The following is a 27971-nucleotide window of genomic DNA, read 5'->3' as shown; positions in this document are numbered from 1 at the left end:
AAGATTGGGATTGTCCTCCCATAAATCGGGATGAGATGCTTAAAAGTTGTACAAGGCCACTCGGAGAGCTAGAAACTGTGAAATGCATGGCCGTGCTCGGATGAATCATAGGCTATGATTATCTGTTTATTTGATCAGTTGAACTCTGAAACCGAGGAACACCTCTGGACATAATAAGGATGACAACTCTTACCTTATGTTCAAGAGCAAGCATCGTGTAATCCCCCGTAAATTTATAAATTTTATTAATATATATTAACGTACATTATTTATATTTAAATAGAATTTATGAATTTTAAGTAATAAATATATAATTAACGTATATTTATTTTATTTAATTACGTTCTAAATATTTAACGATTTGAGAACTTTATTATATATTTAATGTATATTTAATTTTATTTAAATATATCCTAAATATTTTAACGGTTTGCGCAATCAAGAATAATTTTAGAATTTTATGTTGAAAAGAATTTGAATTACGAAATACATTGGAATTTGGAAAATAATCATAACCGGTTTTGGAAGTTTAAATGCAAACTTAAATCTAATCCTAGCCCAAATTGGCAAAGCCCAATACAATGAACCCATAACCTTCCTATACTCCTATTCCACGTGAAAACAAAAGAAAAACAAACCCTTCCCTCTCAACCACCATTCACGTAAATTGCAAACCCTCCTCCTTTCTCACATTGCTTCCCCTTACTGCTACAACTCACGCCGCCAGCTGCCGGCCACCTACAACCGCCGGACCACCGCCAGCTTCCTCTTCCGTTCGGTAATTTCGTCTTCCTCCCTCTCCCTCTTCTTCTTGCTTCTCCTTCGTTCTTACTCTTCCCCTCTTTCTCACTTGCTGCTCTGTGTTCGAACCAGCAACCACCAGCCCAGCACCACCGCAGTCACCGTCGGCTCGTCGCTAACCTCTTTCCGCCACCCCTGCTCGCCGCCGCGCAACCCTATCGCCGACCAGCACGTTCTCTCTCCACTCTGTTTCGTCACTACTCCACGCGGGCCATCACCACCTTCGGCAACCAGCCCAACCGCAACCTCCACCGCGCCCAGCCGCGTCTCCTAGCTCGCCACCACTGCCGTGCCTGCACCACCGCCGGCCAGCACTCTCCTTCCTCTCCTTTTGGTTATTTCTTAAACCCTAAGTTATTTAAATATTTTAATTAAGTTTATTAATTTGAATTTATGCTCTTGAATTTAAATTATGTTCTTGAATCTAAATTATATGTTTTTATGATTTAACTAGAATTTTCAGATTTACATATTATGTTTAAATAATGAATTTAATAACGTTTTAATAATTTAAATTGCGTTTCTTGAATTTAAATTATAGGCTTTATGATTTAATTGTGGATTTCAGAATTTTAGGTTTGCATAATTAAATTATTAATTTTCAGATTAGGTAATTGAAATGAAATAATGATTTTAATTATTAAAGTGTGAATTTTTAAGGTTTTTAATGATTTAAATCATAATAGAATGGTTATATATTATTAAAGCTATTATTTTTATGATTTTAAGAACATTGATTATGCTTTAGAGTAGTTTGGAATTAGTTTATATTGCCGGAAATTAAAGTATGATGTTTGTAAAGAGTTTTCAACGAATTTCAATCACTAATTCAATAATTATGATGCTAGGAAATCAGATGTTCAAGTTTAACGTTAGGGAAGGTTCTGAATATGTTTAGGATGTATTTAGAATGCTTTATTATGGTTGCGAAAATTGATTGGGAATATGTGTTGGTTGTGTTAGGCGAAGAATTCTCTTTAGGCGACTTTTGAAAGTGTTAAAGTGGTCTATCAGTTTGTTTACACAAGGTACGTACATACCTGCGTGCTTGGAATGTGTGCTAATTGTTGAAATCATGTTGATATTATTGTTGAACTTGGTGATGTTGATATTATAGACAAACTTGGTTATATGGAATGTGCATGTTTAATACTGTTGGACAAACTTATTGAACTTATTTTGCACTATAGGAACTGTAACATGTTAGTATGGATGTTTGATACAAACATGTTGGTTGGGAACACTAGATTATTCTATATGATTGGGTTGGATCAATTGGTTGTTGTTCCCTTTCTATCTTTTCACTACTTTATAAGGGCGGAGGACCTTGTTTAGTAAGTTGAAACTCTATGCCCATATACAGGGTTGCTCATGGTTAAAGGAAAGGTTGGTTAAGTTGGAATGAGTCTTGATTGATGCTTTTATGATCACTCACTTAATTCCAAGATAAAAACAGTTGTGAACAAATGTGAATTGTCTGTCTTATGTAATGGTTGAGTCATAACGGAATCTCAATTTGTAAATCATGTAAAGTGAAACTGAATAGCAATAGCTTTAGACTGTGCACGTCTGAAGTGACGGACAAACAGGAGTTGGGGTTCATGGTGGTAGCCCATGGCCTTTTCTGGGACCGGATTGATCACCGTGTCCTATTTTTATTTAAACGTTCCTCGATATCGCAGGTCACTGAGGTTACGGAGTCGCGCCCGTACCTCGTCTTCCTTAGTGAAGACTTCTGGATGGTCAACTCGGTCCATTGTCTATTTCAACTAAAATAATATTATGGTTATTAAGCCTAGCTTAGTCTAGTCAAGTATAATCGTCAATTTATTATGTTTTGTCTGTCCTTACTTATATTTATTAGTATCATGTTAGGGTTGTTGGTTTGATAGTATCATGCTAGGATTGTTGTTGTTTTAGTATGTAGTACTCAGCTTTGCTGATTACGTGCTTGTTTGTGTGTGTTGATCATGGCTATGCCTTATTGATCCTGTGATGACCCATCTTTGGTGAGCAGTCTTTAAGGATCAATAAGCGTTGACCATCTACAGGTTTGAAGATGATGCATCATTGGGATCGGGATTAGAGAGCTTGTAGTTCTATTCGTTTAATTAAGTGATTTAATTTGTTAACTTGGATTTGAAATTTGTCGTACCATTCGTATTTCCTTAATTCAGTTAAATGGGTTTGGACCTAATATGTAATAGATTATTTATGAACCTAAAAGTTAGTTTTATGTTTTCCGCTGCAAAATTCTGAATAAGCCGATACGTTTTCACACGGGCGATAATGCCTTGATAATTCTCTACGTTTTATATTAAAAGGTTATTTTAGAAAAGAGGGAATTGTCGGGGTGTTACACATCGAGCGACAAAGGAATTAGGAAATGCACACTTGTCCCTAAGGACAAGTGGGAGACTGAAGGAAATAATGCCCTTGGTCCAAGTATGCATTCTATGTTAAGTCTAATAAATGCGGTTCAGTATTAATTGACAAGTTAATAATTCAGTGAGATCAAGTGAGCTGAATGCCTAGCTAGAGGCCGCTTCAGTTCAAGTGGAATTAATGATATTAATCCACAGCTTACTCTTGACTGAACCCGTAGGGTCACACAAATAGTACGTAAACGGATCAAGTATCTAATGGCATTAGATACTCTATCTATGAATATTCGGAACCGACGGATCTTGGTTTCAGTGGGAGCTAAGATCGTCACAGGCAAGAAATGAATACTCCGGAAACGATGATATTGCCGGAAACGGAAATATGGATCGTATCGGAAATATAAATATTATCCAAGTCGTAGATGTTGCCGGAAACGGAAACATGGTACGTATCGGAAAATATTATCGGAAATGGAAATATTGCCAGAATCGGAAATATTGCCGGAAACGGAAATATTGTCAGAATCGGAAATATTACCGGAATCGGAAAATAATTCCGGAAACGGAAATATTAAATATTTGTTCGAAACGGAAATTAATTCCGGAATCGGAAATATTAAATATTGTTCGTATCGGAAATGAATTCCGGAATCGGAAAATTTAATCGGAAGCGCATCGTACGAATAAGCATCGGACGAGGCCTGCCGGACGAGGCCCAGCACGAAGCCAGGCCATCGCCCAGCAAGCCAAGCGCGCCGCACAAACAGCAAGGCCAGGCCCAGCAGGCTGCGCGCAGCGCGCAGCGCGCACAGCGCGCACAGCGCGCACAGCACGCGCAGCGCACAGCGCGCATAGCGCGCGCAGCGCGCAGCGCGCGCGGGCGCTGAGTGGGCTGCTGCTCGCGCGCACGCATGAGGCCCATCGTGGCTGTCGTGCGTGTGTGTGCAAGTGTTTGTGTTCGTGCACGTTTCCTAAAACATGCAGAGTTCGGTTAATGATTAAATTCCTAATTCTATTTGATAAATTAATTAAATTAGAGTTCTTGTAGGATTCTAGGTTTGATTAATTTGTATCTGAATAGGATTACGATTCCCTTTCCATACCGCTATAAATATGAGGCTAGGGCTCACAATTTATAACACAAGTTTCAAAGTATTCAAAGTGAGTTTTTGAGAGAAAAATTCAGTCACACATTTGCCTATAAAGTGCCGAAAATAATAGTACCTTAAGGGCGATTCTAGTTGGTCAATCTTAAGGCGGATCCGGACGTGCTGTGGACTATCTACGGAGGGACGACACTTGGAGTCCTAAAGACTTGTTCTTGTTCGGTTCGGGCGCAGCTAGGGAAGGCACGCAACAAAGAGTATGCATCTATTCTATGCTAAATGATTATGTGTAAATAATATGTTTTCCTGGGTTTATGGTTTTTCCGCATGATTTATGAATTGTCATATGAATCATAACCTAACAATATTCCCATGGACCTTTCCTATGTAAGTCTACTTTAGTTAAGATTTTCAAGCAATTAGTTTATCTTTTCTAGTTTCAATAGTTTCAAATTAAGTATTTCATGAATTATGTAACCTTTTTCTTCAATTAGTTAACTTATTACTTCAAATAGTTAACCTTTTTTTTCAGTTAGTTAACTTTTTACATTAATTAGTTTACCTTTTGCATCCATTAAGCTTTTAACAATAATTAGTTAACTTTTTCCATCTATTAGTTAACTTGTCCCATCAATTAGTTATCTTTTTCATCAATTAGTTATTGTTTTAACTTTTTAACAACTTTTTCTATCAAGTAGTTAATCAATTTAGGTAACTTTTTACTGCAATTAGTTAACTTTTTACTACAATTAGTTAACTTTTTACAGCAATTAGTTAACTTTTTACAGTAATTAGTTAACTTTTTACAACAATTAGTTAACTTTTTACTGCAATTAGTTAACTTTTTATAGCAATTAGTTAACTTTTAACAGCAATTAGTTAACTTTTTACTGCAATAAGTTAACTTTTTACAGCAATTAGTTAACTTTTTACAGCAATTAGTTAACTTTTTACAGCAATTAGTTAACTTTTTACAACAATTAGTTAACTTTTTACTGCAATTAGTTAACTTTTTATAGCAATTAGTTAACTTTTAACAGCAATTAGTTAACTTTTAAATTTATTAGTGAACTTTTTACAGCAACTAGTTAACTTTTTTAATCTATTAATAAACCTATTTTTTGTTTCATACAATCAGTATTTAGTACACATACATTATCTTATATATTATGTTTTTATTTCAGCGCGGTACAAGGACAATGTTACGGGCTAAGATTTGTTCAACCTTAGTCCTTTCTGATATGAATGAAATTCGGGCTGATGTGCTGGAGGAAATGGAATCATTCAACATGATTAAAGTTGGTATTTCCCATGCTGTTCGTGATCGCCGAAAGAAAAAGAAAGAAGAACAAGAAAGACAGAGAAAAGAAGCAGAAGCAAAGAAGAAGCTAGAAGAAGAAGAGGCTGTAAAGTTGAAACAGCAGGCTGATTTAAAAAAGGCTGAAACTACAAGGAAAAGGTTAGAAACAATTGCAAAAAGAAAAGAAGCAGCCCAAGAGAAGCCAGAAGGAAATGACAATGCTCCTTTGAGAACATACAAGTCATCAAGGCGAATTGCCAAGAACAACGAACCAGTGGTAGCAGCTGAAGCAGTGCCAACAGTAGAAGCAGTGCCATTCTCTGATATGGATCAAAACAAAGCTACTGTTGCACCGAAACAAAAGAGACCAAAAGTTGTTCATCATAAGCCACCTTCCAGTTAATCAGTAAACTTATCTATCAGGTTGTTTTTAGTTGTTATTTAGTAAACAATTTATATGTGAATATTTTTATTAACTGCTTTGTTTAGTTGATATATTTTGAGAATATGTGCTTTAAAACAGAAATTTAATCTTTGAATATTTTGGGCAAGTAGCTCTTTTGGTATATATATATTTAGTAGGAGCTTATTTTGAATTATTTACTTGATATATTTCATAAGTATTAAATTCAATTAGTTAAATATCAAATTCAATTAGTTAACTAATTGATGCAAAAAGTTAACTAATTGATGGAAAAGGTTAACTTATAGATTGTAAAGGTTAACTAATTGATGCAAAAAGTTAACTACTTTTAGGTTAACAATATTAGTTAAACATAATCATCCTGCATATTATGACATCAAGAATAATTATAGTAACTTAACTTTTGAAAATAAAATCAATTTGTTAACTTATTAAGGGAACAAAGTAACTAATTGATGGTACAAGTTAACTAATTGATGAAAAAAGTTAACTAATTGTACAACAAACTAACTGAAGTGAATACAAAACTAGGTACCTTAATAGAATAACTAATTCATGGAAAAGACTAACTAATTCATAGAAAAAGTTCACTAATTGATATAAAAAGTTAACTAATCGTACAACAAACTAACTGAAGTGAATACAAAACTAGGTACCTTAATAGAATAACTAATTCATGGAAAAGGCTAACTAATTGATAGAAAATGTTCACTAATTCATAGAAAAAGTTAACTAATTGATAGCAAAAGTTAACTAATAATACTATAAACTAATTGAGGGAACAAGTTAACTAATTGATGGAAAAATTTAACTAATTGATGAAAAAGTTAACTAATTGAGGGAACAAGTTAATTAATAGATGGTACAAGTTAACTTATTGATGATAAAAGTTAACTAATTTTTAGAAAAAGGTAACTAATTGATGATAAAAGTTAACTAATTTTTACAAAAAGGTAACTATTTGAGGGAAAACGTTAACTAATTGAGGGAGCTTATTTTGAATTATTTACTTGGTATATTTCATAAGTCAGTCAATCTAATTCAATATATTAGTTAAGCATTAAATTCAATTAGTGAAATATCAAATTCAATTATTTAAAACTTATTAATGAAAATAGTTAACTAATTGCTGCAAAAAGTTAACTATTTGGTGGAAAAGGTTAACTAATTGATGGTAAAGGTTAACTAAAGAGTGGTAAGTTCAACTAATTGATGCAAAAAGTTAACTAATTTTAGGTTAACAATATTAGTTAAACATAGTCATCCTGCATATTGTGACGTCAACAATAATTACAGTAACTTGACTTTTGAAAATGAAATCAATTAGTTAACTAATTGAGGGAACAAGTTAACTAATTGATGGAAAAAGTTAACTAATTGAGGGAACAAGTTAAATAATTTTTATAGAAAGGTAACTAATTGATGGAAAAAGTTAACTAATTGATAGAAAAAGTTAACTAATTGCTGAAAAAAGTTAACTAATTGATGGAAAAGGTTAACTAATGCATTATAAGGTTAACAATATTAAATAATTGAGGGAAGAAGTTAACTAATTGCTATAAAAAGTTAACTAATTGCTGTAAAAAGTTAACTAATTGTAGTAAAAAGTTAACTAATTGCAGTAAAAAGTTACCTAAATTGATTAACTATTTGATAGAAAAAGTTGTTAAAAAGTTAAAACAATAACTAATTGATGAAAAAGATAACTAATTGATGGGACAAGTTAACTAATAGATGGAAAAAGTTAACTAATTATTGTTAAAAGCTTAATGGATGCAAAAGGTATACTAATTAATTGCTGAAAAAAGTTAACTAATTGATGGAAAAGGTTAACTAATGTATTGTAAGGTTAACAATATTAAATAATTGAGGGAAGAAGTTAACTAATTGAGGGAACAAGTTAACTAATTGCTGGTACAAGTTAACTAATTTGATAAACACTAAATTCAATCCAATGTCACTAAAAAAGTTGTTCTTTTGGTGTAAAAGTTCCAAATTCTGTAGGTGCTGTTGACGATGTCCTTATCTCAAAGAATCCTTTTTTTCTTTTACTTCTTCCTTTTGTCTTCACTAGTGGTGGATTTTCAACTATTATTTGTGGTGCATTTGATGATGATGATGATGTAGACGGTGCTATGTTGATTGTGGTTTGTTGTGCTTCAACATCGTCTTGTGCCTTTTGTGCTGCCTCCTTTTCTGCTGCTTTTTCTTTTTCTAGAACCTTATTTATGCTTTCGTTAGCATGAGCATAAGCCTCTTTAAGCACCTATTAGTTAAGATTTAAAGCAAACTAGTTAGACTCTTGAAGTATTTAGTATTTATTGTTATGTATTAGTTAAATAATAGTTATTAAAAACCTTTTTAGCTGCATCACTCCCTTGACATTTAATAACCAAGTTGTACAAATTTCTTGCCATCTCATAACGCCATGGAGTAATTTTTCTCTTTTCTGTTCCATTATCTTCTCTATGTTCCATTCTCTTCCATACTTCACTTTTTGCAAACTTTGTCCACCTTTTTGAAATGTATTGCTCTGGAATATTGACAATAGAATGTATATGTAGAATTCGTATTGCATGGAAACATAGCCATCCTGCATTTTGTGACATCCAAATATTAACTAATTGATGAAAAAAGTTAACTAATTGATAGTAAAAGTTCACTAATTGTTAGAAAAAGTTAACTAATTGATGAATAAAGTTAACTAATTGTACAACAAACTAACTGAAGTGAATACAAAACTAGGTACCTTAATAGTATAACTAATTCATGGAAAAGGCTAACTAATAGATAGAAAAAGTTCACTAATTGATAGAAAAAGTTAACTAAGTGATGAATAAATTAATTAGTAGATGGTACAAGTAAACTAATTGATGAATAAAGTTAACTAATTGTACAACAAACTAACTGAAGTGAATACAAAACTAGGTACGTTAATAGTATAACTAATTCATGGAAAAGGCTAACTAATTGATAGTAAAAGTTCACTAATTGTTAGAAAAAGTTAACTAATTGATGAAAAAATTAATTAATAGATGGTACAAGTAAACTAATTGATGAATAAAGTTAACTAATTGTACAACAATCTAACTGAAGTGAATACAAAACTAGGTAACTTAATAGTATAACTAATTCATGGAAAAAGCTAACTAATTGATAGAAAAAGTTCACTAATTGATAGAAAAAGTTCACTAATTGATAGTGTATGTAAAAATGCAATTAGTTAAAGGCATTAACTAACCTGATTCTTCGAAGTTCCTACAAGTGCATTTAATGGAATTTGTTGTTGGATCAAATGCTACATAATGGGCAGTATGTTCAGGCCAAGATTCATGTTGCACTTTGTAACCAAAGAAATTTCCATTGATGTAGTTGACATTTGAGATGCAACCCATTGCATACTTGAATTCTTTTTCAAAATCTCTAAACAATGTAAGTGTGTAAACATTTGCGGCATGTTTTATCATTCCGACCATTGGAAAATCAGATTTAGGCAAAGCATTTCCACAATCATATTCATTTTGATCTTCTTGATATCTCCAACGATCCACTGTTGCTCCAAAAATGTGAAAGAATTCTGTTAGTGAAGCTGATTTGTTCCCTTTAAATCCAATAGCATTGTTAGTGCTCTCACTCCTGTGTAACAAGATTGAATTAGTTAAACATTTTATTTAATTAGTTAAGCAGGTACAGGAATTAGTTAAGCAAACAAAGGAACTAGTTAAGAAGGTGAAACATTTAGTTAAACATTTTGTTTAATTAGTTAATCTTTCTGATTAATTAGTTAAGCAGGCAAAGGAATTAGTTAAGTAGATGAAACAATTAGTTAAACATTGTGAAGTATTCAAAGCAATTAGTGAAGTATTCATAGTAATTAGTGAAGTATTCATAGCAATTAGTGAATTATTCTGAGCAATTAGTTTAGCATTAAAAAAATTAGTGGACTTCTTTTATTTAAGCATTTACCTTTGTGAAGACAATATTCCAGCTGAGAAAGAATCTTTGTTCAAAGCTGTACACCATTTTTCTTTTATTGTATAGAGATTTGTAAACCAATCATGATCTTGAAGGTTATACTTAGTAATCATGTCAAACCAAGTGGTTTCAAATTCTTCTTCATTGTAACAACGATATAAGCACTTCTTGAATGTGTCTTTGAATGTATTGTCAGCTTTTAAGTCTCCAAATCTTGACACAACATTCTTTTGTAAGTGCCATAAGCATAATCTATGTCTTGTATTAGGAAATACCTGCAATTTTTTTGATGAATGATGTATTAGTTAAGAATTTAAACTATATAGTTAAGTCAGAACAGAATTCTGTATTAGTTAGGAATCTGAAAATGATGCAAAAAGTTAACTAATTCATGCAAAAAGGTAACTAATATTATTAAAACAAAAGTTAACTAGTTCATGCAAAAACTTATCTAATTCATTGCAAAAGTTAACTAATTGATTCAAAAAGTTAACTAATGTATGTAATAGGATAACTAATTGATGGAAAAAGTAACTGATGAATGGATATCAATTTAGTTAAACTTTTCAACTCATTAGTTAAAGACCAGTAGCAAATAGTTAACAATTTTTAGCAATTAGTTAACTATAAAACCCAAATAGTTAATACACTCTTACTTGTTCAATAGCATTTTCCATTGCTTGATCTTGATCTGTAAAGATAGTTATAGGTGCTTTGCCTCCCATAGAGTCCAGAAATATTTCCAATAGCCACACAAAAGTGTGTTTCTTCTCATCAGCAATAAAAGCACAACCAAACATCACATTACTCCAATGGTTGTTGACACCTACAAATGGCGCACAAACCAAATTGTATTTGTTTGTTCTGAAAGTTGTGTCAAAGACACAGACATCACCATATATGTCATAATCTTCTTGCATCATTCCATCCCTCCAAAACATGCTTATTACTTGGTTTGCCTCGTTCACCTTTACTCGAAAATAAAAGTTTGGATCTTCTTCTCCTCTCTTAATTAACATGTTCACAACTGCTTGTGTATCTTTTCCTTCTAGTCTTTTCATTTTCAATCTACTTGTGAAATTCATGTGGTCAACTAATGTGTGTCCAACGACCCTTGCGTCGCCAGTTTCATTACACATATATCTATAGGAATCTGCTGGTGTTATTCCTGATAGTGTGAGTCCTTCAATTACTTTTCCCTTTTCTTCATCAATTTTTCTTTGTGATCTGGAAATGATGCAAAACGTTAACTAATTATTGTAAAAAGTTAACTAATATATGCAAAAAGTACTATTTGTTGTAAAAGGTAAATAACTAATATATTATTAAAATAAAAGTTACCTAATTCATGCAAAAACGTAACTAATTGATTGAAAAAGTTAATTAATTGATGAAAAAGTTAATTTATGGTTTTAGGAAGTAAGTAATTGAGGTAAAAAGTAAACTAATTGATGCAAAACATTAACTAAATGTTTTAAAAAGTTAACTAATGCATGGAAAAGGTTAACTAATTTATGAAAAAAGTTAAGTAATTGATGGAAAAAGGTAAGTAACTGTTTTATCTAGTTTATTATTAAAACAAAATTATTTAAACGCTTAAGTAATTAATGTCAAAGCCTAACTGAATATATTTAATGATTAACTAATTACTTGTATTTTGTTTTGTACCTTTCAAAGTTTTGCAGTGACTCTCTTGTTAAGGCATGATTGTGTTCTATAACATGATGAAAGACTATAAACTTTCCATCCTTTTGTAACTTCAATCGTATAGATGCGTTGCACCCTGTTCTAGTAAGGTTTTGCTGCCTTGCGTTCTTTGACTGCTCTTTCTGTTTGCTCTCACTTGATACAGTTGCTTCTTCTTTCTTTGTGTTCTTTGTGTTTTCCTTTCTCTTTCCTTCCTTTGAACAACAAAAGTATCTTTCCTTTATCTCTCCCGTTTTTTGATCTCTCCTTAATGTGTTTTTTCTTATTGAAAATCCAAGAAGTATTGAATGTTTGTCATAAAGTTCATGTGGTTCATCTACAGTGCCAGTATATCCAGTCAAAGGTCCTCTAATATCATCCTCTGTTAAATTGTTCCAAATATCTTTTGAACCTGTAAAATGAACAAAAGTAATAATTAACAAAAGAAACTAATTAGTTACATAATTCAGGAAATTAGTTAACCAATTGAACTAATTGAGAGAACAAGTTAACTAATTGATGATAAAAGTTAACTAATTAAGGGAACAACTTAACCAATTGATGGTACAAGTTAACTAATTAAGGGAACAACTTAACTAATTGATGGTACAAGTTAACTAATTGATGATAAAAGTTAACTAATTGATGATAAAAGTTAACTAATTGCTTCAAAAAGTTAACTATTTGGTGGAAAAGGTTACCTAAATGATGGTAATGGTTAACTTAGTGAAAAATGAAATTTGAAAAGTAGCTTTAAAAAAAATTAGTTTAGTATTGATATTAATTAGTTAAGTTCTTAAAGAAATCAGTGATTTATTTAAATTAAAAGTTCCTTTATATATTATTTAGTTTATTATCCAATTAGTTAACTATTTTTACCAGTTAGTGATTCTTTCAAAGCAATTAGTTAACCAATTTGTTTAGTTTTTTAGCCGCTTAGTTAATTGCACAATCTAATTAGTTACAACAAGTAATCAATTAGTTAACTATATTCATTAAATTAATTTTAAAACCTGAAAAATAAGCTGATGTTGTTTCTCCTGTTGTTGCAGAACTTGTTTCAGATGTGTTTTCCTTTGTTCCAGAACTTGTTTCAGTAGTTACTTGCTGCAATGTTGTAAAAGCCCTTTGATTAGGGTTATCAAATTGCGCAGAAGGTTGAAATCGAGAAGGAGGATGAAGATCGCTTTGATAATGGTTATGAAAACGGGCAGGAGGTTGAAATCGAGGAGGAGGATGAAGGTCGCTTTGGTTAGGGTTATCAAATCGCGCAGGAGGTTGAAAACGAGGAGGAGGATGACGGTCGCGAGGTTGAAAAATCGGTGGTGGTAGAAATCGAGGATGTTGAAGGTGGCGAGGTTGAAAATTAGGTGGTGTTACAAATCGAGGAGAATGTTGAAGGTGGCGAGGTTGAAAACTCGGTGGTTGAAATTGTGGCGGAAACATCTGTGTTGGTTGTTGAAATTGTGGCGGAAATAATGGTGGTGGTGGTTGAAAGCCGTCGGCCATGTCTGATCTGAAAGTTGTCGGCGGTGATTGTGGCGGAAATATCGGTATTGGTGGTTGAAATTGCTCATAGCCGCCGTCGCCCATGTCGGATCTGAAAGTTGTTGGCGGCGATTGCGGCGGAGCAAGCTAAATAATTTCGCGAAATTAGATTAGGGTTTGAGAAAGGATGTCGCTGTTGTGAAGAAGGAAGGAGGAAGGAGGAAGGAGGAAGGAGGAAGGAGGAAGAGAGAGAAAGAAAACGCGCTGTTTCGTATTTATGTGGCGCGTGAAGCCCACGCGCGCGTGGGGGAGTCAGCGGACTGACAGGCGCGTGGCCGTCAGGCCGCCTGACAGAAAACGCGCTGATAAAACAAACACGAGGAGAGAAATATCGAAAATAACGAATAATAGCACTTTAAGATCAAAATATGAAAGAAATATGACAAACAATGGACTAATATAACATATAAAATGCGTATATTATTGTGTTATCAATGAATACGGCATCCCCTTCACTATCTGAACTCAAATAATATTAGAATGAATTTGTGTTTGTGACAGTACAACCACTATAAAAAGTTGTACCATTAACGACGGGAAATCCCGTCGCTAAAGGCCAATAATCGTTGATTAATGACGGGATTTTTTGTCGCGAACCCGTTATAAAAAGGGGTCGTCGTTAATGAAAAATCTCGTCGTTAACCCGTCATAAAAGACATTTGCGACGGTTGTTCCCGTCATTGTTTGGTTATTAGCCCCGTCGCAAAAGCCTAATGCGACGGAATTTTTGACCCGTCGTAAATAGGTTGTCGTTAAGGATACAAATTCTTGCAGTGAACAAATTTTCACCCAAACATTAACGTTCAATAAGAGAGAAAGTGAATTCAACACTTCACGTAATGCATATAATATATTTACTTAGTTACTCGTATTTTGTATATGATTCTATCAAGGTCGATATCTACTAGTTACACCCATAATTTTACAAAGTATAATAAAACAAATACGTAGTGCTTGTATTTAAAGAATTGGCTGTGGACCTATTTATGATGGAAAAAAGGTGTGGATGTTAACAAATACGTAGTAAATATTAACGTAAATTGTAAGGTCCCTAGCTAATTGATGAATATGAAAATTGGTAATATCCTCGTCGGCTGGACGAAGATGTTGAATTGTTGACTCCAAGTCATATGAAAACAAATTTAGATAGCAAAGAACATCCAAAATATGGGACCCCATCCTATTATGACAATTCAAAGAAGTTTCCAACTTGGAAAAACCGACACGTTAATTTCTTTCTTTTTTGTCAAATGACAATTTGTATCAATCCATGATTTTCTAAATCTACGTATTTTTAATTGATAATGGAGGATGGTTCCACTTTTCTCCTACCGTAATACCTTTTACTTCCTCTATTTCACTATTTCTCTATTTCTTAATTAATAGATTATCATATTAATTTTTCAAGAAAATCAACCATCTTGTGTAACATGTAATTAAAAATATTGATAGTTAAACTTAGTATATAAATAAATAATGAATATAGAAAATCTAAATGATACATCTAATGTAAAACGAAGGAAGTATGTTCTTACAATTACTAACGTGATCCACGTTTTTAACTACTAGAGTATAATATCTAGTCTAATACTCCTGTTGAATAGTTTTACTTGGCAAAATGATATTTCAAAGGGAATGTGTACACTATGGGGGTGAATTGTATGAGAAATTTTGTAAGTTTCTTGCGAAATTTAAACAACAAAGGAACAATGATCTACAAAACAGAAATTGAAAGATATGAAATCGAGGAAACTTCATGACACTATCAATAAGAGGAAAAAGCCTCAAACTCTTATATATTGCAATACCTCGATTACAACACACTCAATAACTCGAGTTCTTCTCGAACACGAGTTCCCCACAACAATCCATTTCAATTACTGTGCTGCTCTTTTCACGTACTTTTCCTCTCACTTAACTCTAAGTCTCACTTAACCCTTTATACCCCCAAAATTAAAACTCAAATGTATGAAACTCTAGTATTAATAAAGCTTATCTATACCTAGTATTTAAAAACCTAAACCATGTACACAATATTGCCACGTGTCATTGTATACCATATTGCCATGTCTCATTCTCTTTGTTCACCATTTTTTCCCTTTTTCCCATTAACTTTTCCCCTTCCTATGATGCCACATCCTACGGTATCATCTATTCATCTCCCACCCCTTCCATCTTCTAGCTCCTTCAACCTTCAAAATTAATGCCCCATTCAATTCAAATATTCCTTCAACAATCAAATTAATCCCTCTATACAATTTATTTAATTTAGTTCTCATTTTTTTTTGTCTCTTGAGTACAACTTAACCGTTTTCATATTTAATTGGAACTATTAATTGATTCATTAAGGGAAATGAATTAGAAACCGTTAGCATTTTGACGGTTTCTTCTTTACTTTTAGCCATTTAAATCCAATTTTCTACATTCAACTTTGATTAGGTACATTTCTTTGCTTTCATCTGTTGCCACAATTGATTTTAATTCTTCTATTGGGTTGTTTCAGGCAATTATATGAATTTGAAAAGGTGCAGCTAGCTCAACAAATACCGATCTTTTCGTCAATTTGGGCTTCAAACCTTCTTTAATATCTCCACTGACTTCTATATCAGGTTCAACTTCATACTATAGTATATTTTAAGGGAAAATTTGCAACATCAGGTGGGTATATGATGAACAATGTATTTTTCTTGATTGGTTGTTTCGGATATTATACTTCGTATCTTTTTTAAATTGAGGTTCTTGTATATTTGATTATTGGTTATTTGGTGGCTTTTAGATTTTTATTTAAAATTTCGCTAACATGCCAAGTTTTGTATCTGAAATGGTTTAATTTTTATGAATTTATAATAGGGTATACGGTGAAGAAGAATGACACAAACCATGGATTGGTGATTTAGTTACTGAGCTGTAGGGGCTTCTCGGCCTCCTACGATAGCTAACTTCCTTTGCTTCCATGGTTGTGCAATATTGTTGATTAGCTACTAACTCCAATATAGCTACATAATGGGCATCGGGTACTTCTGCATCCATTGTCTCATTGCAAGATGATTTTTTCCAGACGTCAGTTTAATGATTTTTTTTATTTATTCGTCTTATAATTAATTTGGATATGTGAATTCATATCCTAAATTTTTACCCATTTTTCTTTTGAGCTAATTAAATCCTCATAATCAAATTTTGTTTCTAATCCCATCAAGTTGGGAAATGCCGCAATTGCATCAAATCTTATAGCTACTACAAAGTCCTCAAAATGTATAATATATGTACTTATATATGCTACTACGTATTTAGATTGTTTATATTTGGCAAGTAACGTGTATAAACTACAAAGACTACTTTATATTAGTGGAATTTAACCTTGAGGCTTAAGGGGTTCCATTTTTTGCTGTAAACATGTTAGTGTTGGTGGAACATGTTCTGCATGCCTATGTATAATACTCTCATGTTTCCTATAAATAACCCGTTCATCGAACGGGCCAAAGAACTAGTAAGTATTAAGGAACTTGGAAACGCACTCTTTTGTAAACTGACACTTTAAAAACTCTTAAGATCTTTTTGTAAATATTATGCGCAGTCAGTTGTGACTTGATGAATGAAACTACTTGTCCTTTAGGAGCTTCATTAGGTTAGTTCCCTTGTTTACCTCAACTTCCACTAATTGTTATTGCTTCCAGTAACTGCAACCACGTTCAGAGAGAAACAAAGAAGACTAAATCAAACCACCTTTATATTTTGAGAAAATATATACAAGGAGAAGTTTTAAGGAAAAAAAAAAAAACTACTTGGAAAACAAGGATTTCTAGAAACAGAATCCAAGAGTGATTTTATTAAAATTGTTTTAATTTGTTTTTCAAAGATTTTTCTAATAAAACTTCCATTTATTAACTTCTAACAATTTCAAAAAAAATGCACCAAGTTACTCGTGTTCCTTTCGTTCCAAATTACCTACAAACAATATTAAAGACTTAGATAAAACCTAAACATAAACTCATATGTTGTACCTTACTACCTTTCATGTCACATTATTCATTCTCTGGAACTTCGAAGTTCCTTATAGTATATGAGGAACTCGCAACAAGAATTGAACTCAGATTCCACCAATTGTAGAATGGTCAGTTCTTCACAGTAGCTCTTAATATTGATTAAGTGGCTTTACACACCTGCCCCTATATTTAGCTTGTCCAGCTCTGAAACTCCCTAACTTAGTATTATCCATCACAAGAACTCGGGCCTAAACAACAACCATACTAAACCAACATTAGGAAGTTTTCTTTGTTATCACCAAAACTAAGAGCCAACACAATTAACCTGTATACATGTATTTCCCATTAATTCCCGTCGTCAGCTTAAATACAACATCGAAAGAGAAGTATAGAGTACCACTCGTATATTATTTGGTCTAATCCGTCTATTTCTTAGACCTGTCCCTTCTCATTTGAGCTGTCAACTCTACAAACACATAAAATGACTAGAAGAGCTCATATCAAAATCATTAGCAATATCATGATACCAATAAAGAGCGGACTTTATATAACCTCATCGGCGTTCAACCTCAGTTAAGAAGCTTCTTTGAGGTGATGCACAATTCCATCATATTAAAAGGAAAAGAAACAGAAACAGGTACAAAATGCTATACAATATACAATGTTAGTCCATTTGTAAGCACCTATATCTATATCTATCGCTTCTGTTCACCCCAGCTCTTGCCCTCGAAAAACTCATTTAACATGCGTTCAAGATCCTCTGTGCTAAATCTGATGTACTTTTGAGGGTTCTTTCCACCCTCTATCATAGGCCTACAACCACAAATACCAACAGTCAGATATACAAGGTTATAAATACGGGAATATTATTTAGATAGTATAGAAGAGGTTATAGTCACAAACCCATAGCGTTTGAAGAAATTTCGATAAGCAGGCAATAAGACCTCAGCTACAGCCAATCTCAGAGACTCTCGCAGCTCGCTATCAGGAACCGTCCACTGAGATTGTCTTTGATGAAGTTCCTCGAATTGAATATTGAAGTTTTTGAATCTCTCTTTTACCATTGCCCTTGAAAGTGCTGGAGTTGCATCAGGTGTAGCACCACCACCACCAGCGGATCCAGCAGGTTGGACTGAGAGAAACTGAAGGATCTGCAACACAAACGAATAATAATGTAGACTTCTGTAATTTGGGCTACTGTACTTTACTCTTATGTTTCATTTACATCAAAGATCATTTCATTCTTTGGTATTAATCCAATGTGTTCATGAAATGGACATAATAATGTGTGAAAATATTCAGGACCAGAATTTGACAAGATTTACTCTACCTTAGACCAGGAAATCCTCTTATACTGATTCGCGTGCTGTTGGACAACCCTCCTATGTCGTTGAACCCAATCATCTCCCAGAAGGTCTTTTGCTTCCGACCTATAGCCAAAGAAAAGGAGAGTGAGTATAAGCAATGAGCGACTAGAAAATGTTACTTCATATTAAGATAAAGATATGTAACAAACCTCCGAACAGATCGAACAATGTAATGAATGTTGTTCATAAGAAACAGCTGAGTCAAAGCGGTATCTTTATACTGCTTGGATTTCCCATCCAGATTTGTCTGGAGTGCTTGCATTATGCGAGTTGTGATTGCAGCCAACTGTGCTCCTGTATCTTCTCCACTCACTTCCTGGAAAAGTTGCTTCAGAGTCGACCGATAACTGTCAAAAGTTAACATTAGTCAGGTATATTATAGCACTCTACTACTTATGGAAATAATACAGGAAGATCCAACATCAGAAGAAAGGAAACCAAAATAAAGACTAAAAAAATACTTCGTATATAATTGAAAAAAGTAGGAAGAACAAAACATAAAGATACGACATGCATAACAATTTCCAGAGAAAGAGGCTAAATATGCACTTTAAGTGAGACAAGAAATGACAACATGAATAACCATAGATAGGAAAAATAAAAGACATTCAAATAACACTTGGCTTACTCGAACAAAAACTTGACATAGTTGATCACATAGCTTGTCAGAGGATGTACTGTTCCATCCATAACAGCTGTTTTTGTGGCATCCTTCTCTACTGCTTCTTCAAAATCACCAAATGTCTCTTGCGCTGTTTGTGCCAGTCGCTTTGTCAAGCTTGTTGCGGATTCCCTCATTTCAGTGCATGGCTTACCCTCAAATATAGTTTCTATCTGTTCAACAGAACCAAAAATATTAATTTAGCAATGAACTGGAAACAGAAGAGTCAAAAGAATGCAAAAACAGGTGTATTCATCTTACCTCAGGCTGAAGTTCTCTCATTATCTCATACATGTCCAAGAGAACAAATAACTTTTCTGGTGATCTCTTACTTCTAGCAATTGCATCCCCAAAACTAAGGAGCGCAGACACACAACCTGAAGTTACTTCAGCAAAACATAATACTCTGATAGATTCAATAGCTTTGAATATCTCATCACAAACTTTTTTCTCCCCGGAAAACAGCAGTTTGACCTGCATTGATTCATAATGATTATCATGAATCAAATTACAGAATTTTCAGAAACTCAGAGTCATTCTCGGATGCTAGAATTTCTTACAGCTATTCTCATGTAATGTATCCAGTTCCCAATCTTTGCCTCCAAAGCTTCCCACTGCATCTTCTGTACATCTTCTTTGGTAAGTCTCTCCACCCCAAGTTTTCTAAATGTTATTTCCATTACAGATGAACGTGTTTCCCTACATATTCAGAAAAGTTAACAGATATTAGTTCTGATGACCTTAAAAGACCAGCCAATATAATCTTACAAGTTATATTAACTGAAAGGTAGAAATTCCATGCAATACCAAGTAGCCAAAAGCATTAGGAAGAAAAGAGGAGAAATATATCAGACTTCACAGAGCCTATTACTCCGAACCCATAGAATTCCTCAATGCCCATTTGGGAATGTCCTTCACCACTACTGCTGCGAGGTTTTGCTTAGGAGCACTCCATTTATTAGCAAAAGTCACAATAACCTGTACTAGTAAGTTGTAACTAGTGAAACAGCAGAGGACTTTGGTTACTTGAAACTTTTTTGTTTACCATTTTCCTATAGAAATCATACATTTTTCTGATTTGCTAGGTAGTATATAGAACCACATAAATGTTTAAGAAGAACACTCTTCTGCAACACCAATATGTTAACCAGACATCTTAAAAGAAGCTGTCAAAGTCAAACTCCCCAATTCTAGATAATGTAATATGTCAATAGGATTTAAATGCAGTAGAAAGTAACAGTATACCTACTTAAGAGGGGAGATTCGGGAGAATAAACTAGTAGAGAGTACGAATGAGTTTAAACAACGGTAGGTAATGAACAAGGAATGGCAAAACAATGTCAATACCGATAAATAGAGAGAATTTGCTGTTGGTAGCCTGCTTGAATCATTTGATTAGCCAACTCATGGAGCAATGGCAGAACACGCGGTGGAACAATATCTAGAGTTTTATAACCTGCATTTTCTGCGCTTTTATTACTCTGCCCAGCAGATGCAGCATCTCCCTGATTCCCTGATGTTGAGTTGGGCCGTAATGAGTTTGGAAGGCAGTCAAAAAGACAATCAGCTTCAATGGGCTTACTGAAACAAGGATACATAACCATTATTTCTTTAACTAATGATAAAAAGTTACTTACAAAAGGCATTATAGATTTATGGTGAATAGAATATAAACATGAACATGAATAAGAATAAGAAGTGCACAAATTCTGGAAGACAATTCTCATATGCAAAGAAAGAAAGCAACATATTCTTTTTCCGCTGCAAAGAACATGTGAGCAACAAAGTTTGTTGGACAAAAAAGATCAGAGGTACCATTATCAGTCCACAGGTAAAGGATAGCAAGTTAGTGCCTAATGGCACTTGAAGAGCAAATTTAAACATTTTTACACTGAAATTAGGAACAAGTTATCCTTACAAAACAGTCTCGTGTACATTTCTCTAGGGATGGAATAACCCGTGGATATCACATCATTCATCACTTAAAACCAAGTCCTAATAAAGGCCCCAAACACAAACAATTTATTTCAAAATTGACAAGTTTAGATGACAAACCTGTTAGACATTAAAATTTGCTTAAACTCATCTTCTAGTTTAGAAATGGCCTTAGAAAGTAGGTTGTTGACACGCGTCACAGCACCATCATTACTCTTAAAACTTTTGTTGCTGCTGAAAAAAATAAGGACCGTTTTCAACTGATCAATTGCTTCAAGGTAACTTTCCAAATCTTCATGAGGCCCTCTCAATATTTTAGCCTCAGCCTGCACTCGAATAGAGCGAGTATTAAAAATATACGGAGTATATATTACATCACTATACTTTCAAAATTGTAAAACATCTAACCTCTTTTATTATGTAGTACTACAATTTTTTATTATAGTACATGTTAATAAGTTCAATAAAATCAAAGAGCCAAAACCTCCACCAAATCCATTAGGCAGAGTAAATATAAATACTCATATAATTCAAGGAGAAAGAAGACATCGAGAATGGTGGTGTTGTAGAATAAATTACAAGTTAGTAAGTTACTCCGTATTAGCAATAAAATCATGAGGCACAGAGACATCATACAACGTTGTAGTCAATGGCGGATCTTTGTTAGGGGTGGGGTGGGCCTGGCCCCCCCGGTCGGAAAATTTTATAGTGTATTTTTAGTTACGGCCCCCCTAAAATTTGTGTATAATTGTATAATTACATAGTATGTTGCTTAATTTTTTATTACCGGCCCACCTCGTGAAGTTGTTCAAGATCCGCCCCTGGTTGTAGTGTCAATCCCCTATGATTCAAAGGGCACATTGAAGAACTATATCCATAAACAGTCTAAACAATGCATCACCACAACAATTTCATCATTGATCAAATTTCATAACCACCATCAAATTTCATTGATCATCAACAATTAGTCTAATGGCAAGACATGTTTTCTCTAAGTCTTCCTCAAATCTCATCATTTTTCCTTCAAAATTTCTCCTAAACAATATTCACACAAGGGCTATGTTACTCGAACTCTTTCTTTCAAATTCTTATTGTCGACACTCCTACGTGCTTATGGACACTTGGACACTTCATTTTGGCTAAAATCATGAACTACAAAGAACATAGGCAGTCACTTATTACCTACAAGGCTGCAATCTATCAAAAACATCATCAAACGTCATTCACCAAAAAAAAAAAAAAAACATTATTTCATACAACAAAAGCACGAACCTTTCGAGCAAGATCAAATTGACCCAAAACAAGCTCAGTAGACTTCAATGTCTTGTCAATATTCTCATGCGCCCTTCGAATCGAATGCGTTCGAATCTTAAAACAAAACAAACATTCAACCATAAATTAAAAACCCCAAACAAATTAACAACACAAACAATGAAATGATGACATAATTCAAAAGTAACAGGCCAATAAACCTGAGTGGGGCGCATAGCCGTTTCGAGGGACGAAAGGCGATGATCGAAGGAACCAAGAATAGAAACCATGTTATCTGTAATTGTTTGGCTTTTGGAGAGAGATTCTTTCATGAATTTCACTCTGTCTCCTAATGTTTCCTTCGACAATGGCAATGACATCCCCATTTTTAATTCTTCAATTTTTTTTATTTCTTCCTTCTTTCGGGTTGTCTAGGGTTCTTGCGTAACTATTCAAGATCAAAATCATGAAAGGCTACCGTTGAGATTTCATTTTGTTTTTCGCTTGGTTTTGTTCAGAGAGTTGTGGCGCTAAAACAGGAGCCAAATTGTTCTCTCTAACTCTTTTTCGACTTTTGTTTTTCTTCTTTTTTTTTTTCCATCCTTTCTTTCATTCTAATTGCCTAAATCTCACACACCAAAAAAAATGCCTAAATCTCAAGGCCTATTTGTTCAGAGTTCGGATTCTACACACACCTCCACCATGCTCATCCTGGACGTGCATCAATAGACAAATATTCCATCTGAATCTAAATGTTTTTCCCATTTTTCTTTGGCACACATGTCAATGCACATTTTACAACTTAATATCTCTAGTTACGTGTTATTAAAAATTATAAAATTTTCATATTGTTTGAGACGAATCAAACAAGACCCCCACATGATTATGTTTTTTTCTTATATATTGAACCTAATTCATAAGATTCTCTTGCATTGTGAATAGTGTCAAAATTATAAATGGGAAAAACATTTATATTCGGAGGGAGTATTAAATAACAAAACGACAAATTAAAAAAAACAGCAAAAAAAAAGGACGCAGTGAAACAACAGGAAAAAACGTGAAGCATAAGGACATATAAAGAAAACTTAAAAGAACACCCCAATTATTGAGGTGGAAAAAAAATAAAAAATGACAGTTTATTTTCTCTCTACTCAAGCAGCAAACAACACAAATAACATAATGAAACAATATAAAAGAATATGAAACAAAAGAACAATAAAGAAAACTGAAAAGAACAAACCGTTATTGAAATTTTTTTTAAAAGGAACAACTCAGTGTATTTCTCTCTACTCAATAAACAACGAAAAGAACATAATTGAACAACAGAAAAGAACACGACACAAAAGAACATAATAAAACAATTTTTTTTCTCCCCTCAATAAACAACGAAAAAAATACAATGAAACAATAGGGGAAAAAACATGAAAACAAAAAACAACAGAAAAAACTTTTTTCTTTTTTGGCAATTAAATATTTTATTACCAAACGGAAGAACAAAGAGGCAACAATCAGATTACTAGCTCACAACCACTGAACCAACAAAAGCCCTTACAGACAAAAAGCCCCAAAAAAAACTACATGCTCGCATCTAACAAATAAGAGTTAAGCTCATCAGAAACTCTACTTGCCACTGCACCCTGAATTGAATCTCCTTAAACGGTTCAAGAGGGGTTTTACAATGCAAATTATACACTTGATCATTCATGTTCAGCCATAAAGAGTAAATACTCTCTGCAAAGAACATCACCAGGAGTTTGTGCTTGTTACCACCTCTCTTGCAGCTTTTAATCACCCACTGCAGTTCATCGCCAAAAACATCAGGATTTCTGAAAAAGTGAAGAAGGTTCAGAACCTTTTGCCACACCTGGCCAGAGAACTGGCAATCAAAGAACATATGATTCACTGATCCAACACAGTTATGACATAGGGGACATTCATCAGACGTAACCACTCTTCACTGCAATAATCTAGTTAAGGTAGGCAGCCTTCTCCCGATAGCAATCCATAGAATAAACAAACTTTTGGGGTAGTTGACTAGTTACACACTACTCTTCTCCGTGGAACCTTAAGATTATCCCCACTAAGTTTCTGGTATATCGGTTTGATATAGAATACTCCATGCTTCAATTCATCACAACAGGCCAACCTCCTACATTTTCTATCAGCTCCATGCACCCTAGTATCTTCCTCAAGGGCCAAGACATTGTTGCAGTGCAATGAAATCCTATAAGTGCAATGAAATCCCATAAGGGACCTGTCTTTCACAGAATAACTTAAAAGAACATGACAATTATTACAAAATAAAAAAGGAAAAGTTGTAAAAAAAATTCAAACATTTGTCCGAGCTTCTAAAAAAGTATCATCTTTGATTAATTCAGGAACTATCCAAGCTTTGTAGGGAATCTTCCAAACAGTATTTTAACATGTTTATAACCCACTTTTCTCCTTCTCCCCCTCCATGGAAGCCACTCTCCTGTACATTTCACAATCCCGCACTTTTTTTTAAGTTGACTCGTTACTAAGGTTGTAGGTAAATGTACTGTTTTAGGAAGATATCCCCCAAAGTTTGGGTTATTCCTGAATTGATCAAAGATGGTACTGTTTTTAGAAGATCAGACAAATGTTGGATTATTTTGTACATATTTTTCCAATAAAAAGAATGAACAAGAAATTTTACTTTTGCTCTCGTGAATAACCAAACAAATTGAAATAGAAAAAATAAGCAACAAAAGAACAATAAAAAAAAAACTTACTTTGTCTCTCCTTACCAAACTAGTTTATCAACTAAAATTTCATGCATATTTAAACAATTAAATCCTTAAAACATACAAAAAAATCAATAAATTAAGCATTAAAGTAATTTAATCACTAAAACTTAAAAACCATACTATCTCAAACAAACTCAACCTCTAACATAAAATCTTTATAATCCAGATTGATTGAACTTGAATTTTCAATAATTCGTTCATTTTTCAAGTATGGAGAGAGAAAGTAGTGTGTTTTTTTTTAAATCTATCCCTCTATCTTTTTCTCTCTAAAATCTTCTCGGTTTTTTCTCTCTAAAATTCTCTCGTTTTTCTCTCTCTAAAAACGGCATTCTAGAATTTTAAATGACTAAAATTTATGATTTATTAGCAAAAACAAAGAATACATAGTTTTAGAGAAAAAATGGCAAGTGAAAAAGATGATGAAAAAGGAAGAGTATTACAACCGTGTACTTCTTGTGCACAAAACACGATGAACATTGTGCACGTGGTTTAAATCATAAAAAGTTATGTCCTATTGTACTCCGTACATCCTTTATTGTTCTTTAGTATCTTATTTTATTGTTAATTTGTTAATTAATTTGGAATATACTACTCCGTATGTGTTCTTTTGATTGTCTTTTTTTATTATTTTAATTAATTAAATTACTTAAGAGATATAAATAATAAAAAATGATGCATATGTTTGATTATCCAATATTTATTTGGATTAAACTCGGACATCAAACAACATATTATGCAAAACAAATGAATATGGTCATAAAAAGAACATACTATAATATTTAATGAATATATTTACAAAAAAATACAACGTATTCATCATTTAAATAAACTATCTCTTTCTCATTGTGTTTATATATTATTATGATAAACATTTTATATACTATGATATTTTATAAATAACTAGTTCGTGGCTCGGGCTATGCCCAAGAGTGTGCATATAGTTAGAGTTTTTTTATTCATTTCAAATTCACTTATAAATTTATGGAATTTTTGTTAGAAATGACCTTTTACAAGGAAAATGGCAATTTGGACCTTAATCGTAATTTTTTTGTTGACTAGGACCTTTGGTCGGATTATGAGAGTTGACCCAACTTTCAGGCATTGACTGTGAAACGTGTCAACCGGTAAGGCGGTAACTAACACGTGGCACTGTTAAGGGTAAAAAAAAAAAAAACTTCCCTCCAAATTTTTTTTCCCCAATTTCCCATTTTAATATTAAGATACTTTATCAAAATTGACCAAGTTTCTTCAATTCCACCACTATCTTCTTCTCCCCAGTTCAATTCCACTGATTCATATCTACTGTTAGAAAAGCATAAACATAACCCACACACTAAGAAATCCCACGCATATCAAATTCAGTGGAAACCCCAAAGCAACAAGGCACCAGAAACCCACTGTCTCCCCCTTCGTCCTCTTCGCCAGCAATTAAAGATAGGGTGGCCAACAGCGGTTTACTCGTCGGTGGTGGTGGGTGATGTCGATGGCGGCTTTTTGTAGACGCGTCGGCATTTGCTGATCTTTTGATTGAAGGGAAGAAATTAAAGGATTTATGGGGTTGTGGTGAAGATCTTGATCAAGGAAGGGAATTTTGTGGCTTGGAGTCATCACATGGACTGATGATCCAACATTCCAACCCCATATCGAAATTCCCTTTTTGTGCTTTTTGGTTAAACAGACACTACAAATTAGAAAATCCTCGTGTTTATCATTAGTTGAAAACCCTAATTCTTTTGAGACAAAATTAGAAAAATTGAGGAGGAATTTGAGAGGGGAAAACATTATACCTGATTCGTGTGGTTAATCACAATTCGTGGCAGCAAATTAAAGTGGCGAAGTGCTTTGCTCGGGCTTGAATCTTCCTCCACTGCTTGATAAGGAGTCACGCGGAGGAGAGAACAAATGAAATGCTTTTTCTTTTTTTTTGTTTAATTAACTCAATTAGTCTTTTGTTGGGAATTTGGAAAATAGTAACTTTTGTTGTGCATATCCCTATTTATTATATGACACAAATTCTTAAAAAAATGATAGTATTATAATAATATAATTGGTAGTCCAAGTTAAACTATTATAAGATTCTCTATATCGGTTATCAGGAATTATATGCAAAGAGTTTTCTTTGGTACAAATAATAATAATCGATAAAAGGAATGTTGGAACATATCCGCATTCAGTATATGACACAATTTCTAAACGGAACTTGACAATACTTACAATTAGTCATTATTTATGTTATAAGAGAGGCAAATCAGAGAGACATTTGTCATCTCTACATCGATTTGCCTCTCTTTTACTCCCTCCGTATTTATTTAAGGGATACACTTGCCTTTTCCGGCCGTATTTATTTAAGAGATACACTTGCCATTTTTAGTAACTTACCAACTCCACCATCTTATTAAATAATATATCTAATTTACCCCATAGCCCACCATCCTATTAAACAAATAATTTCATAAACCCACCCCAACTCCCACCCACCAAAATGACATGGTCCCCACTTGTTTAATTATTAAAATATCTATCCAACCCCACTTGATTTATTATTTTATTTCATTCAATTCTTCTTCTTAATACCCGTGTCCGGCCAAGTGTATCTCTTAAATAAATACGGAGGGAGTAGTATAGTATAGTATATAGATTTAAATTAGAAATTTATTAACATGGGTAAATAAGTAATTCGTAGTATAATCGATTACTACCATAAGTAATTAGAAGATTTTTAGGTAAAATATATACAAATTATATTAATTATTTTATCATAGGTTAGTTATCAATATTATAA

General features: G+C 33.3%; 3 protein-coding genes and 1 long non-coding RNA gene across 5 annotated transcripts; 1 reads left to right on the top strand and 3 right to left on the bottom strand.

The window, feature by feature from the left end:
- Nucleotides 1–299: 299 nt before the first annotated feature.
- On the top strand, nucleotides 300–3089 carry LOC110776476 (uncharacterized). Of its 2 annotated transcripts, XR_008922210.1 has the most exons (4): nucleotides 300–778; nucleotides 874–1135; nucleotides 1765–1829; nucleotides 2819–3089. It is a non-coding gene; the product is annotated as an uncharacterized lncRNA (long non-coding RNA). The 2 variants fall into 2 exon arrangements; XR_002530146.2 differs by lacking the exon at nucleotides 2819–3089 and having other exon boundaries at nucleotides 310–778; nucleotides 1765–1830.
- Nucleotides 3090–7873: 4784 nt separating this feature from the next.
- On the bottom strand, nucleotides 7874–8603 carry LOC130461990 (uncharacterized). Its single transcript, XM_056830319.1, has 2 exons — nucleotides 8373–8603; nucleotides 7874–8281 (listed from the first exon to the last, which is right to left on the bottom strand). The coding sequence occupies exons 1-2, from the start codon at nucleotides 8490–8492 to the stop codon at nucleotides 7976–7978; spliced, it is 426 nt and encodes a 141-aa protein (XP_056686297.1). The 5' UTR covers nucleotides 8493–8603; the 3' UTR covers nucleotides 7874–7975.
- A 648-nt stretch (nucleotides 8604–9251) lies between these two features.
- LOC130461363 (protein FAR1-RELATED SEQUENCE 5-like) lies at nucleotides 9252–13269 on the bottom strand. Its single transcript, XM_056829442.1, has 5 exons — nucleotides 12690–13269; nucleotides 11659–12088; nucleotides 10647–11217; nucleotides 9982–10265; nucleotides 9252–9651 (listed from the first exon to the last, which is right to left on the bottom strand). The coding sequence occupies exons 1-5, from the start codon at nucleotides 13267–13269 to the stop codon at nucleotides 9252–9254; spliced, it is 2265 nt and encodes a 754-aa protein (XP_056685420.1).
- A 4459-nt stretch (nucleotides 13270–17728) lies between these two features.
- Nucleotides 17729–23547, bottom strand: LOC110806023 (exocyst complex component EXO70A1). Its single transcript, XM_022011659.2, has 11 exons — nucleotides 22643–23547; nucleotides 22443–22538; nucleotides 21291–21496; nucleotides 20583–20816; nucleotides 19796–19934; nucleotides 19497–19709; nucleotides 19203–19408; nucleotides 18724–18921; nucleotides 18538–18637; nucleotides 18111–18358; nucleotides 17729–18020 (listed from the first exon to the last, which is right to left on the bottom strand). The coding sequence occupies exons 1-11, from the start codon at nucleotides 22805–22807 to the stop codon at nucleotides 17903–17905; spliced, it is 1923 nt and encodes a 640-aa protein (XP_021867351.1). The 5' UTR covers nucleotides 22808–23547; the 3' UTR covers nucleotides 17729–17902.
- Between the last annotated feature and the right edge of the window lie 4424 nt (nucleotides 23548–27971).

This window comes from Spinacia oleracea, chromosome 5 (assembly GCF_020520425.1).
Source record: "Spinacia oleracea cultivar Varoflay chromosome 5, BTI_SOV_V1, whole genome shotgun sequence".
NCBI classification, from domain to species: domain Eukaryota; kingdom Viridiplantae; phylum Streptophyta; class Magnoliopsida; order Caryophyllales; family Amaranthaceae; genus Spinacia; species Spinacia oleracea.
This window is presented reverse-complemented; position numbering and strand designations above follow the sequence as displayed.